We start from the raw sequence: 16,155 nt of genomic DNA, 5'->3' as shown, positions 1-16,155 counted from the left end.
TGACCTGAAAAGATACATGAGTCAGACTTTGGCTTCCGTGAGGAGTGGGTGGTAGAATGTTGTGACAGTTAAGTTGGATGGCGTTGGTATAGTGAAACGGTTGGGTTTTGTGATTCTTGGCTGTGCAAGTTAGTTGTCAAGCTTTTGTCCTCCTTTCATTTCAATGGTGATTTCACCAGCTTCCAACACTCAGAGCGAGAGAGAGGCTTTCTTTAACTGCAGAGCAGGGATGTCCAATAGCTGTCCTCAAACTGGGACTTTCAAGCTCAGCTCAGTAACACACTGATTCCAGGGCTGCAGGGATTATTTTTAACCGCTGTTCTTATGTACTTCAGAAAGGGTGAAAGGCAAATGTGTATTTTGACCTCATTCCAGGCTAGGATAATAATCCACTGGAGATGGCATTCCTGCTGAAAGCGATAATCAGGTTATGCCTTGCATCACTTCCTCTTTAATTCTATGTTTGAAGTTTCCTTGACACTCTACAAGTGTGATGTTCCATGGGTACACGCAGAGATTTTCAGCAATCGGTGAATTTCATTCCGTGAATTTGCAACATCAGCAATTCTCGATGTTTAGGTCCATTTAGTAAAGAAAAAAATGTGTGTTGTCAAAATTTCAAATGCACTTAAATATTTTATGATTAGGATCAGCTGTCATGACATGAGATATGACAGAATTGTACTAGAGATTATTCTTTAGAACGTTGCTGTAGGGAGTCAATTGGGAGCTTTTAATACAAGGAAGCCAACCTGTACCACTGCCCTTCAACTCTCTTCTCCAGTTTACTTTGACCACCACCAGTGAAGAAAAACCAATTTTTGTTCTAGTCATAGGTATTGACTAACACTGAACTGTGGTTCTTCTGTAGCTGACAGGCACCTAGTGACTCATTCTGTTGAGAGTCTGGTCATATCTTAAGAATTCTGTTCTTCTTTGAGGTGCATGCTTTTCACTAGTAGATAAAAGGAGCCCAAGGATGCTGAGAAGAACGTTTGTATACAAACCACTGACAAAGTGAAAACCACCTCATTCAATTCAGACTGGGCCTTGCATTTTGTATGGCTCAATATCACATTTGGACATGAATTTATCAGCGAAAGTGCATTAGAAAAACTGCAGCAACTGCAAACATATTGCATCTCCCACAATATTCCAAGGCACTTGGCATTCAATAGATGATTTTGCTACTATTATGATTGCCTTGAAATCAGCAAGACAAAACAACCAGATTTGCTGAATTCCCCATATGAAATAACCAATGGACAAGATTTGTTTTTATAAGTTTTACATTAACTAAATCAACATAAATATCAATTAACAGGCAAATCATGTTCAATCTAATTGAATGGCATATTAAAAAGCAGACACAAAAAAGATAGATTTATCTGGCAGCCTACTCAGCATAAATGGTACCAATGTCAGTCACTAGGTTCTTAAGAGACTGAAATCCTACTTAAGGAAGATTAGCTTTTTTCCTTAAGCACTAAATCTCATCTGACAGTGGCTCTCCCAATCAATCTGTGCACCACATAGGGTCATTGGCATATACAGAATAGAAACAGACCCTTCGGTCCAATTCTTCCATGCTGACAAAACATCTCAATCTGACCTAGTCCCATTTGCCAGCATTTGGCCCATATCCCTCTAAATCCTTCCTATTCATATACCCATCCATATGCCTTTTAAATATTACAATTGTACTAGGCTCCACCACTTCCTCTGGCACCTCATTCCATACATACACCACCCTCTGTGTGAAAATATTGCCCCTTAGGTCCCTTTTAAATATCTCCCATCTCATCTTAAACCTATGCCCTACAGTTTTGGATTCCCCAACCCTGGGGAAAAGATCTTGACTATTCACCCTATCCATGTGCCTCATGATTCTATAAGCTTCTATATGGTCACCCCTCAGCCTCCAATGCTCCAGGGAAGATATCCCCAACCTATTCAGCCTCTCCCTATAACTCAAACCCTTCAACCCAGGCAACATCCTTGTAAAACTTTTCTGAATCCTTTCAAGTTTCACAACATCCTCCCTAAAGCAGGGGGACCAAAATTGAATGCAAAATTCCAAAAGTGGCCTAACCAACGTCCTGTATAGCTGCAATATGACCTCGCAACTCCAACGGTCAATGCCCTGACCAACAAAGGCAAGCTCCATACCAAATGCTTTCTATTCCATCAGTCTGCCACTCCACTTTCAAGGAACTAATAATCTGCACTCAATGGTCTCTTCATTCAGCGACACTCCCCAGGACCTTACCATTAAGTGTATAAGTCCTGCCCTGATTTGCCCTACCAAAATGTAGGACTCTCATTTATCTAGACTAAACTCCATCTGCCAGTCCTTGGTCCATTGTCTCCTCGGCACATCTGATCAAGGTCCCATTGTACTCTGAGGTAACCTTCTGCACTGTCCACTACACCACCAAGTTTGCTGTCATCTGCAAATTTATTTACCATACCTCTTGTATTCACATACAAATCATTTATATAAGTGACAAAAGGGCGGCACAGTGTCTCAGTGCACTGCAGCCTCACAGCACCAGGGACCCATGTTTGATTCCACCCTCGGGCAACTAACTGTGTGGAGTTTGCACATTCTCCTCATGTCTACGTAGGTTTCCTCCGGGTGCTCTAGTTTCCTCCCACAGTCCAAAAATGTATAGGTTAGAGTGGACTGGCCATGCTAAATGCCATGCTAAATTGCTCATAGTGTTCAGGGCTGTGTAGGTTAGGTGGGGTATAGGGGGATGGGTCTGGGTGGGATGCTTTGAGAGTCAGGGTGGACTAGTTCGGCTGAAAGGCCTGTTTCCACAGTGTAGGGATTCTATGATCAATGAAAAAGCACAGATCCAGCTTCGATCCTTGTGGCACACTGCTGGTCACAAGCCAGTAGTGCGATAAGCAATTCTCCACCACCACCCTCTGTTTCCTACCTCCAAGCCAATTCTGTATCCAAATGAAGTGTGGGCCTGGATGAACACAGCAGGCCAAGCAGCATCTTAGGAGCACAAAAGCTGACGTTTCGGCCCTAGACCCTTCATCAGAAAAGGGGGATGGGGAGAGGATTCTGAAATAAATAGGGAGAGGGGGGAGGCGGACTGAAGATGGATAGAGGTGAAGATAGGTGGAGAGGAGAGTATGGGTGGGGAGGCAGGGAAGGGATAGGTCAGTCCAGGGAGGATGGACAAGTCAAGGGGGCGGGATGAGGTAAGTAGGTGGGAAATGGAGGTGTGACTGGAGGGGGGAGGAGGGGATAGGTGAGAGGAAGAACAGGTTAGGGAGGCGGGGACGAGCTGGGCTGGTTTTGGGACTCCGCCCACCGTCGATGCAGACACCAGCGACACTCCGCCCACCGTCGATGCAGACACCAGCGACACTCCACCCACCGTCGATGCAACCCTGCCCACAGCCGACATCCTAAAACCAGCCCAGCTCGTCCCCGCCTGCCTAACGTATTCTTCCTCTCACCTATCCCCTCCTCCCACCTCCAGCCGCACCTCCATTTCCTACCTACTAATCTCATCCCGCCCTCTTGACCTGTCCGTCCTCCCCGGACTGACCTATCCCCTCCCCACCCATACTCTCCTCTCCACCTATCTTCTCTTCTATCCAACTACAGTCCGCCTCCCCCTCTCTCCTGATTTATTTCAGAATCCTCTTCCCATCCCCCTTTTCTGATTAAGGGTCTAGGCCTGAAACATCAGCTTTTGTGCTCCTGAGATGCTGCTTGGCCTGCTGTGTTCATCCAGCCCACACTTTGTTAGCATGGATTCTCCAGCATCTGCAGTTCCCATTATCTCTGTATCCAAATGGCTAGTTCTCCATCTCTTCCATGTGATCTAACTTTGCTAGACAGTCTACCATGAGGAACTTTGCTGAATACCTGACTGAAGTCCATATAGACAATATCCACCACTCTGCCTTCGTCTTTACATCTTCATGAAACTCAATCAAGTTAGTGAGATACAATTTCCCATCCACAAAGCCATGTTGACTAATCCTAATTGGTCCTTACCCTTCCAAATACACGTAAATCCTGTCCCTCAGATTCTCCTCCAATAATTTGGCCACCACTGATGTTAGCATGATCAGTCTAGAGTTCCTATGCACAATGTTCAATGAAAAGGGGACACTTTAGAATCTTCTCAACTCTGTTCATGTTGGTCTTGAGTCTGGATCCACCAGAATTTGACCATCAATAATGACTATAGTGCTCAGTGTGACCATTCTGTCTCTTGGTTATTTTTCTTACCACTTAATTCTGGATCCAGTCTTTGGGCTTGCCTTTTTCAATTGTGTCATCACCAATTCCCTCACAAACTGAATCACATAGGTTACATTCTTGCCCAGTTGGTGTCACGTGGGAAGAGGTGTTTGTCCTTCTGGCAGATATTTGGAGTTCAGGTGATGACCACGCACCTAGCACTCAGACTTTGTTATCCACTGTGCTACGTCCTCAACTCAGCTATGTGCTCAAGTCTTCCTGAGACCCCTGACCCTGCTGTATTTTGGCTGCCACAGCCTACTCCAACTATGAGCCCGCTCCATCTACATTCCAGTCTCCATGGGCTTACTCTGCTGCATCGTCCAAACTTCCAGCATCGCCAACCTTCCCACGCTGCTCACCCATATGCTAATGAACCACAGATTTTATCACAATGTGTAGTCATATTTGTCTTTGTAGACAAACATTTTATATACAGCAGGATTCCACAAGCAAAAATAGAATGAATAATCAAGTTGATTTGTTTTTGCTATAATTAGTTATGGGAAAAGTACTGGCCAGCACACCACAAGAACTCTCTCTTCTTTAAATAGGACATGGATTCCATACCAGCACGATTCGACTTTTTTCTAATAATCCATCCAAAGTCTGACACCTCTGGCAATACAGCATTCTCTTAGACCTGCACATGAGATAAAGGCCAGGACTGTGTGTGTACGGGTGAGAGTATTTGTCATCAACCCACAACATACTGACTCAGGCAAATATTTAGGCTAAACTATGAAGATAGGGAGTGCAGATAACCAGGGCAAGGCACCAGTTGAACCTAAAGCTGCAAATACTGGAGTCCCCTGTAATGAGCTCAAATGATTTGGAAATTTAAAACTGTCTTACAGCTCTCAAGACTGTGCGAGGTGCACGTGTTAGAAGCAGGCTTGTGAAATATTCATGTTCCCAGAAGGGGAGCTGGAAAGGTCCACACAGTATCTAGTCTCTCTGCATCAGCTGCAGGAAATAATGAATTTAGCTATTGCACTGTTGCTGGGGTTCATCTGTAGAACCTCGAATACTCAGCACACAGGACCAAGTGCTATTTCAATTCACTATAAATATTTTAGAGAGTGTAGATCTCTTCAGGCTAGTGGTTGCTGTTTAATGCTCCCAGCTATCCTGTCAGCCCAGTCTTCCAATCTATTCCAAATTATTCTCACTCTCTGTCAATAGAGAAATTTGGGGGTTGTAGGGCAGCGGAACTCTAGACATTTGCAATTTATTTAAAAATATAAATCCTCTCTGGTGAAGAACCAACAAAATTGATTGTTATTCTGGGTAGTTATTTGTGGAGATACGCTGAATAAGGTACAGCACCATGCAGTGTGCTTATGTGATAATTCAAAATAAAAGTAACTCGTTACTTAAAGACAATAGCCTGCCTTGCAGAGCTGAAATCAGTTAACACATTCTTCTGTCTCCTAATTTAATAACGGAATCCAAGAGCTTAATTCCATGGAATGATAGACAATAGAATTGGATAAATATATCAACCATGCCTTTGTTATGTTTGCAAGTGCGCATTATCAGGTGAAACTTCCCCTGGATATGGAACCTTTACAATGACAAGAATGAGGAGCTTAGATAGAACTAAGAACAGCCATGGCCAGGTGATGACATCTTCTGGGAATAATTAATGCAAATTGATATTTTTGCTTAAGTGATTGAGCATCTAGTTTGCCTAAAACTCTTCTGAACTGATAGTACAAACATAATATTTTAACGAAACACCAGGTAGTGACCTTGAAATAATGACAGTGAATTAAAGATCCATAATAGAGAAAGTAAAAAAAACAGAAAGCAGATGTCTAGTATGTGTAGCATATGTACATGCTTCTGGATTGTTGTTTGATTCAAATGTACGAGAGGATACATGGGCATGTGGACAAGACAATATGGGAAGGAGAGCTAGCCCAGTATTCAGCGTTGCAGAGAAAGCCTTGTATTAATTTTGGTGACAGTTTTAACAAAATATTTTTACCGTCACTGTTACTATGATTGCATCCCCACTCTTGTCATTGAAATCAGATTCACAATATGGGCTAGATTTAATTCTGGATTCTTCCACCAAAGGCAATATCCTTCCCACATCTACCCTGTCAAACCTTCTTAGGATCTTTCATTTCACTGCCCATTCATTCATGGGATGAGAGTTTCACTGGCTGGCCGGCCTTTGATGCCCATCCCTAGTTGGCCTTGAGGGTGGTACTGAGCTGCCTATTTAAACAACTACAGTTGGTGTAGGTACATCCAAAACATAATTATGACGGAATCGTAATAGAATCTTAATATTCAGTGACAGGGAAGGAACAATGATATAGTTCCAAGTCAGGATGGTGAGTGGCTTGGAGGAGAACTTGTAGGTGTCATGTTCCCATGTATCTGCTGCCTTTGTGTTTCTAGATGGTAGCGATCATGGGTTTGGGAGGTGTTGACTAAGGTGAATTTTTGCAGTGCCTTTAATTAGGTGCCATGCAGGAGGCTGCCCATGGTGTTAGGGACAAGGTACTGGCATGGATAAAGGATTGGTTGACTGGCAGAATGCAGAGAGTTGGGGATAAAGGGGTCTTTTTCAGAATTGCAGCTGGTGACTCATGGAGTTTTGCAAGGTTCAGTATTGGAACTGCAGCTATTCTCATTATACATTAACGATCTGGATGAACAAACTGAGTGCATTATTGCTAAGTTTGCTGATCACACAAAGATAGGGTGGAGGGACTGGTCATTGTTAAGGAAGCGGGGAGGCTGAGGAAGAACTTGAACAGGCTAGGAAAGTGGGCAATGAAGTGACAGATGGAGTACAACATGGGAAAGTGTGAGGTTATGCACTTTGGAGGAGGAAAAGAATAGACTTTTTTAAATGGGGAAAGTTTTCAGTAATTTGAAGTACAAATGGACTTGGAAGTTCAGGAGTTCAGGAGTCTCTTAAAATTAACGTGCAGGTTGGCAGTTAGGAAGGCAAATACAATGTTGGCATTCATTTCAAGAAGGCTAGAGTACAAGAACAGGGATGTACTGCTGACGCTGTATAAGGCTCTGTTCAGATAATATCTGGAGTGTTGTGAGCCATTTTGGGCCCCATATCTAAGGAAGGATGTGCTGACATTGGAGGGGGTCCAGAGGAAGTTCACAAAAATGATCCCAGGGATGAAAGGCTTGGTTGAGAGGAGTGGTTAAAGACTCTGAGTCTGTACCCCAATGGGCTTTAGCAGGATGAGGGGGATATCTGATTGAAACTTACAGAGTACTAAGAGACCTGGATAAACTAGACATGTTTCCACCAGTAGAAGAGACTAGGACCCAAGAGAATAGCCTCAATGAAGGGACAACCTTTTAGAACTGAGATGAGGAGGAATTTCTTCTGCCATGGGATGGTGAATCTGTGAAATTCATTGCTGCAGAAGGCTGTGGAAGACAAGTAATGAGTGTATTTAAGACCGTGGTACATAGGCTCTTGCTTGGTAACGGGATAAAGGGGTACAAGGAGAAATCAGGAGAATGGGGTTGAGAAACATATAAGCCATGGAGCAGACTTGATGGGCCAAATAGCCTAATTCTGCCCATATATCTTACGGTCTAGCTTGTATATGGTACGTACTGCTTCTACTGTGCATTGGCGCGTGAAGGAAATGAATGTGAGTATTTGATACCCTGCGCTAGATATTTCAATCAATCAGGTCACCTCTTAACTATTCTAAACTTCAGCAGATAGAAACCTAACCCGTCCAACTCCTCCTCATTAAACCGTTCCATTCCAGGGTACTAGTCTGATAAAATGTCTTCAAACTATTTACAACACATTCATATCCTTCCTCAAATAAGGAACCCAGTCTTGCATATAGATGTGGTCTCACCAATGCCCTCTATAACTGAATCATAACCTTCCTATTTTAGTATTCAATTCCCCTCATAATGAACAATAACATTCAATTAGCTTTCCTGATTACTTGCTGTACCTTCATTCTAACCTTCAGTAATTCAAACATGAGGAAAACTAGATCCCTCTGCATCTCAAATCTATGAAATCTCACACTATCTAGATAATATGCTTTTGTTTCATTCTTCCTGCCAAGGTGTAACATTTCACATTTTCCCACATTATTTACTATTTGCCAGATCTTTTTCCATTGACTTAACCCAAACAATCCCTTTGTAGCTTCTTGAGCTCCGCTTCACAACTTATTTTCCCAACTATTTATATCTCACCAGCAAATTTAGCAACCATAACATCAAGTCCCTTATCCAGGCTATTTATATAAAATGTTCACATGTTTCACAAAGGGCTGTCTGTACTGTTCATGCAAAGGGAAACATGGTGACCAATTGGCACAGAACAAGATCACAAAGAACAGCTATAAAATAACTGACTAATTAATGTGGTTGAAGTGTAAGTATTGGCCAGGACCCTAGTCCAGCTCTCCTGCTGTATTTCAAAAGTACCATTAAAACTTTTATATTCACCTGGAAAAAAAAGGCCAATCTCTAACAGTGCATCCAAATTCCAACAGTGTAATAATCTCTCAGTACCTCTCATAAATGGCTTTTGAAATTGTGCCCTCAAGCCCTCAAGCAGCACTTAACCCTTAGCCTTCTGACCTAGACACAATACAACCAACAAACCTGGGGCTGGCACCTTGAAGAGACAACACAGCGAAATTCCTCATTGGAAAAGCTTAGACATACAAGCTGAGTGTGTCGTGACCACATTCCTCTGTATTAATACCCATTTAGAATAGTGGAATGTGAGTCTTTGCTGCTGGCCTTACCAATGCCACCATGTAACTGGTTTTTGAACTAAAAATGATTTACTTTTCCTCTTAATGGGAAACACCTGGGGCCTCTGCTCAGTGACTCTCCATGTTAGCACAGGCAGCTTCACACATACACCATCTGGGAAATCACAGCCACAACCCTAAGCTGTACCACTGCAACATTAGCTGTCCCATGGTATCACCCTCTTTAAAAGTACCCTTTGATTTGGATTTGAGGATAGAAATCAGATTTGACAGCACTACAAGTTGGGAATGGTGGCTGCATCAGATTATATTGGCTAACTCATGCTGTGCTCAAATTAGGTACATGCAGAGAGTTTGGTTCAGTCTGTCCCTAAGCACTGACCGTCCTATCAGCTCTTTACTGGCACTTGAGGGAGATTCCTTCTGTGAGCCGTGTGTAATGAAATCGTAAACCCATTGTTTATGGGCACCGAAGAAATTTTCCCCTGCACGCTCTGCACCCTCCATAACCCCTACAGATAAAAGACATTAAAAGCAATCCAGCAAAAATGAAAGTTTAAAGAGATGGATTTGTGCTGGATGCAATTATGTGGAGCTGTGCCTCGCAGATATGCTTTCACTCACTAAATCAGAACCTCACACCAGTTTGACTGCAGTCATACTCCACATTTTACAGCACAGTGAAGCTGAAATCATGTTACCACGCCAGGAGGCTCCAGCTGCCAGCTAATGAGATCTTAACAGACACCAAGAAACCTGGAAGAAAATTGGAGATTAAAATTTTCTCACCAAATTAACATCACATAAATATTTACGGTCAAATCTAAATGTGTATTAATAATTAGTGAAAACATTGCAAATTAATGATAGCAAGCAGAGTAGAGTTTAAAATAAATGCTTTTAGGAATGGAAAACAAAACCTTTTGCACAAGTGAGATCATTAGTGAGAAGAGATGGAGGAGTCACAGGGGGTTGCAGAAGGCTTTGATTCAGAGCCTGATGTGAGGGTCACTGAGCTCTAGATAAGGGTCAATGAACACAGCTATCATTACTGATTGGTTGTATTCTGATGACACTCTTGAGCACTGCTGAAGAAAGACCAAAAGGAGTTAAAATGATCCAGAGAAATGGAGAGAACAATTCCACCGACAGCTCCCATTTACAGCTGCCTGGTATTCTATTACAGAAAGGAGCAGAGGGAAAAAAAGACACAGGAGTTAGGGAAAAGAAAGCTCCAGACAAAGCCTTGAATAATATAGCAACAATGAAAGGGACTCTTTCAATGTCTTGCTTTTATTCCCTACTGGAGAATGCAGCAACACAAAGCAAGCAGTCTGAACCGTTACGATTTTGGAGCGCGAAAGAACCTTTGCCCATTGCCGTCCTCTCATCGTCAGTTTCATAGATCCTAATCTAGACAGTGCACAGTTAACCCTCCTTGCCTTGTTGTTTGTGAGGAGTTCAACTCACTCTTGCTTCAGAACTCAGCAAGGTGTGTTGAGCTTACAGCTGACATTGCGCTGCAATGCCCAGTGTATTGTCATCACTGTACTTGTGATGACCTCACTGTGAATATCAAGTTCAGTTCCACAACTGGCACCCCTGTGGTACCAGCCCAAAGGGAGAAACAGCCTTAAAAACCACATATAATTATTTCTGTAATTAACCATATCAGTATCAACTTATCCATTCCACCCTTTAAGATGTCAGCTATCAGACCCACCTAATTGCCCAGTATAGTATGGAGCTTGACAGATGAGAAAACTTCCAAATTTGAGCCTTCGTGCAAACTAAATGAGCTTATCAAAGTAATTTCTTTTCAAGGTTCAGGGAAGTAGTTTGGCACACAACAGCTGACATTGCTGTGCTTGGATTGCATCTTCCAGTGACTCACTGGTAATTGCTTGTGTAAACTGTCTCCCCAGTTAAGCTAGCTGGTTGACTACATGGGCTTGAGCATAAGACCTGGTTGCTTAAGAGAGATATCAGGAAGGTATTGGCAACCCATCCAAATACTTCTGAAGAAGGGTCGAGGCCCGAAACGTCAGCCTTCCTGCTCCTCTGATGCTGCTTGGTCTGCTGTGTTCATCCAGCTCCACACCTTGTTATCTCTGCACCCCAATGAGGTTAGGAGAAAGTGAAGATAAGATTGAAAGGAGTGAAGATGTATCAACTTTTACATTTAGTTTAGAGACAATATATTGTCTTACACTTTAATCAATTCTAATTAACTAGCAGATCCCAGTGGCTGTCTTTACAGATATAACATTTATTTTTGAGAGATTTGTTTCCTGAATCGACAATGCATTGTACAGTCAGAATTTACTCTTCATTAATTGAGTTCTTTCTCATAGGAGCGAGAAGCCAGACTTCAGACAGAGATAGACAAGCTGTACAAGGAACTGAAAGAGCAGAAACAACTCCTTAAACAGAACTCTGATGTAATGCAGCAGCTACAACAACAGCTGCTGAAGGTGACAATTCTTATCTAAGGTTATCCGGACTCGGAAGGGAGGGGGGAATATATTGAATACTGAAGCAGCCCATGTCCAAATGCAGCAAGACTTTGACAATATCCAAGCTTGGCTGTAAAAGGCCAGGAAATATTTGCACCACAGTAATGGCAAGCAATGACCATCACCCTTTGACATCCAGCGACATACCATTAGTGAATTCCCAATTGTCAATATTCTGAGGGTTACCATTGACTACAAACTGAGTCAGAGTAACCATATAAACACAGAGTCTATAAAAGCAGGTCAGAGGCAGGGAATCCTACAACAAATAGCTCAGTTCCTACTTTCCCAAAACCTGTCCGTCATGTACAAGGCACAAGTTAGGAGTGTGACAGAATACTCACCACTTGCCTGGTTGGGTGCAGCTCCAACAACAGTCAAAATGTTTGACACTGTCTGGAACAAAGCAGCTACTTGACTGCCACCATATTCACAAATATCCATTCCCTCCACCACCAATGCTAAGTAGCAGCAGAATGTATTATCTACAAGATGTAGTGCAGGAATTCAAAGACCCTTCGACAGCACCTTCCAAACTCACGACCACTTCCATTTAGAAGGAGAAGGGCAATAGATACTTGGGAACAACAGCCCCTGCAAGCTGCCCACCATCCTGACTTGGAAATGTATCACTAATTCTTCACTGTCGCTCCCTCACTTAAGGCATTGTGGGTCAACCTACAGCACATGGACTGCAGCAGTTCAAGAAGACAGCTTCACCATGACCTTTTCCAGGGCAACAAGGGGTGGACAATAAATGCTGGCTCAGCTGGTGATGCCCACGTTCCATGAGTAATTTAAAAAAGTCATCTGCTTCCTTAAGAAAGCATTGTGACTTTATTACATAGAACATAGAACATTACAGCACGGTACAGGCCCTTCGGCCCTCGATGTTGTGCCGACCTGTCATACCGATCTCAAGCCCATTTAACCTACACTTTCCATGTACGTCCGTATGCTTGTTCAATGTACCTAAAGTTGGCGAATCTACTACCGTAGCAGGCAAAGCGTTCCATTCCCTTACTACTTATTATATTAGACCAATTAGTCAGCTTTCCAAAATCCATCCAACACCAACAATAATATCATTGTAACATAAACTGAGATTGCTGTTCATGAAGCTTTGTCTACATTATAGCTCAATTCACTGACATGCCACCACTAGGGATGGCCAGATTATTTGCATTATTTTCTGATGGCTGAAGTTCACAGCGCAGGACCTGCTACATGAAACAGTGGCCAGCAGCCACAGGCCGACAACTGTCAGACACTATCAACTTTTTGCCAACATTTGGGGAACAACAAACTTACTTATTTAGCCAATAAAGGCAACATACTGCAAATGTTAGAAATCTGAAACCAAGACAGAGAATGCTAGAGAAACTCATCAGGTCTGGCAGTATCTGTGGAGAGGGAAGCAAAGTTAATGTTTTGAGTCTGGTTTCAATACCTTTCAGCTCTGAAGAAGTCACAGCAGACTTGAAACATTAACTCTCTATCTCTCTCCACACATAATAGCAGATCTGCTGAGTTTCCCCAGTATTCTCTATGTTTGTTCCACTTTTTTGGCCTTTGGACCATTGGGAACAGTAAGAAGGAAAGGGCAAACATAATACAGCCACTTCAGATGCATTTTCCTTTTCAGCTAGCCTTCTCTTCACTTGCTCCATCCATATACAGGTGGTAAGCGTCTGGAAATTCTGCTCAGGCACTCCAAGAATATGGTGAGACCCCTTTGATAAAATAGCGTATTGAAGACATCTAATGATCTTTTGTGAAAAGTGTATTGTGGGCCGGCTGGCCATATTGCAAATACTAAGCACATTGGGCATGAATTAAATTAGAATTCCTTAACTCACAGCATCAGTGACTAATGCAAGATGAGAAAATCTGCTGCAGTGTGAATATTTGCAGAATGGATTGTGGCTTAGTTTTCATTTTTTATGCATCAGTCTTTTCAAAGCGACATCTAATCAGTATGTAATGGCATTACCATTTCAGTAATTATACAATTGGTCTCAATATTTATTTGTAAGGCAGTTTACCAGATTAGATCGCCTTTGCTGTTTGAGAGAAGCTTGTACCAGCATCTGCTGTCATTTAATGGCCTGTGTCCGAACTAAAAGCTGTGTTCACTCTTCCCTTTGATTTTCACACCCCAGGACAAGACAAAAGCAGAGAAGTCCAACATCATGTAACAAAAAAAGGTTTCCTTTCATGATGCGTTTGTTTTTGTTCTCCATCCACAGCAGGTTGTATAAGGACAGCAGACTTTGAAATAGCATTGATTAGAGATGAAGGGAGTTAGGACTGACTGAGATTGGAGCACATCTGCTAACTGCCAGTGATATCATCTTGGTGCCTCCCTGGTCAATGGCCCTAAAGCCTTTTTTTCTCTGTGAACGCATAAATAATCTCCTGCTTAACACATCTGCAACTGGTTTGAATGAAAATGTTCTCAGGAATAAAAGTTTCAGGCAAAAGACCCTGAATTGTTGAATAAACGTTGTTTAATCAGCTGGAATCCTCTACCCATTTTACATTTTTCAGCCTTTAAGTATCATTAAATGGCATTGCAGTCTGGACTTACTGTGTAGGTGTGGTATAACTACTCAGAGTTTTGTTCTTGTCCAATGATTGTATGTTATCAAAAGTGTCATTTCTATATGGGAAGCTGAGTTTGTAATATAATTGTTTGGATGGTCAGAAAATGATTGTTATACAAGGTCGGCACTCTTTTCTCTTTTTTAACTCCAATTCTCTCTTTTAAGAGAAAAAACTGCAAGATAACCTCACTGAGGCCCTTAAACTTATCAAGGAGTTTTTGTTTTGGCAAAAGTAGAAAAGATGTTTCCACATGTGGGGATATTCAAAACAATTACAAATCCAAAGGTAATTCAGGTGAAACATCTATTCTCAAAAGAGGTGAGAACATGAAACCCATTATCACTTGGAGCAGTTGCAGCAAATAGCATTAGCACAATTAAGGGGAAGGTAAATAAATTCTTGAGATAGGAAAGTGTAGGAGATATTGATGGGCTGGGGTAAAATAATGTGAGTGGAAGCTCAAAGAGTCTTGGACTCAAAGCGTGAAACAGACCCTCTGGTCCAATAGTCCATGTTGAACATAATCCCAACTAAACTAGTCTCACCTGCCTGCTCCTGGCCCATATCTCTCCAAACCTTTCCTATCCATGTACTTATCCAAATATCTTTTAAATGTTGCAATTGTGCCCAACACATCTACCACCAATTCCTCTGGAAGTTCATTCCACATGTGAACCAACTTCAATGTAAAAAATTTACCCCTCATGTCTTTTTTTAAGATCTCTGTCCTCTCACTTTAAAAATGTTCTCCCTACTCTTGCAATCCCCCATCCTAGGGAAAAGACACCAACCGTCAACTCTATCTGTACCACTCATGATTTTATTAACTTCTAGAAGGTCACGCCTCAACCTCCTACACTCCAGTGAAAAAAGTCTGAGCCTATCTAGTCTTTCCTTATAATTTGCAGTACATAAACCTTAGATCTGATGGGACATATGACCAATGTTACAAATTCTACATGCTAGCAGCAACAATTTGCCTTTACATAACGCCAGTGCCCCAAGGCTCTTCACACAAGTTCATAACAGGAGCAGGAGGAAGCTGTTGCATCATTTGGTTACTTCATGATTGCAGTCTTATCTCCAATTTCCTGCCTGTCCTCATAATCAACTCTTTTGTCCACAAAAATCTGCCTAACCTAACGTTGAGTATATTCAGTGAAAGAGAGACTAACGGGTTTAGGAAGGGAGGGAATGTCTGGGGTGGTATGGTTAGGAAGGCTGGAAGAGAAGGATTGTGGGTGATAGTGAGAGAGGGAGAGTGAGATAGAGACTGTGGGTGTCAGCAAGGGAGGGAAACAGAGATTACTGGAGTCAGTGAGAGGGATAGTGACTGTGCGGCTGAGCAAGTAAGAGACTGCAGGGGTCAGTGAGGAGGAGAGAAAGAGACTGTGGGGCTCAGCAAGGGACAGTGAAACTGTATGGGTCAGTGAGGGAGAGAGATTGCAACTGCACTTATAGTTTGGTGTTCGCTCCCCATGCTGTTAGATTTTAGCGCGATGTGAATGCAATAAAGTCAGGATTGAATCCAGCAGGTATAGGGGGTTTGCTCCCAAACCATTGTAAGTGATGGCATCTGGTTAACTTTGGGGGAATATGTTTGTGTACTGGCAGCATATTAGGAAGAAGTGATATAGGAATTTGGTTAGCTTGAAGGGTTGCCATTAAATATATTTGAACTTTGGGGTATACCATTTCAAATAATATGGTTATAATATAAATTGTATAATTGGTTGGTTATAATTGTCTTCAGAAGTGACAGTTTATTTCTTGAAATGCTGAAATAATATATTCGAAACAAAACAAATATATTTTTTAAAACACTTCCTCCACACTGTGAGAAGACTGCCCGTGCTCACTCTCAAAGCTGGTTGCTTTGCTCTCTTACAGGGTCTGTTTCTTGTTTTATTTAAAACACATCCCTGAGAACTGGTTGGGGTGTGTTTATAACATATCAGACACTAACAGGGAATCAAAAGCCATGCAGAAATTTGACCTCAAATAATCT

At 42.2% G+C, this 16,155-nt stretch overlaps 1 protein-coding gene across 4 annotated transcripts in view; it reads left to right on the top strand.

The window, feature by feature from the left end:
• Window positions 1–16,155, top strand: part of LOC125467089 (uncharacterized) — an 84,929-nt gene that overhangs the window by 67,662 nt on the left and 1,112 nt on the right. For all 4 annotated transcript variants that reach the window (XM_048562508.2, XM_048562507.2, XM_048562505.2 and 1 more), the window contains one exon: window positions 11,379–11,498. In XM_048562508.2, the coding sequence (XP_048418465.2) occupies window positions 11,379–11,498 (120 nt within the window). The remainder of the gene's footprint in view (window positions 1–11,378; window positions 11,499–16,155) is intronic.

This window comes from Stegostoma tigrinum, chromosome 33, assembly GCF_030684315.1.
Source record: "Stegostoma tigrinum isolate sSteTig4 chromosome 33, sSteTig4.hap1, whole genome shotgun sequence".
Lineage (NCBI taxonomy): Eukaryota > Metazoa > Chordata > Chondrichthyes > Orectolobiformes > Stegostomatidae > Stegostoma > Stegostoma tigrinum.
The sequence above is the reverse complement of the archived record's forward strand: the minus strand, read 5'-3'. Positions and strand labels throughout refer to the sequence as shown.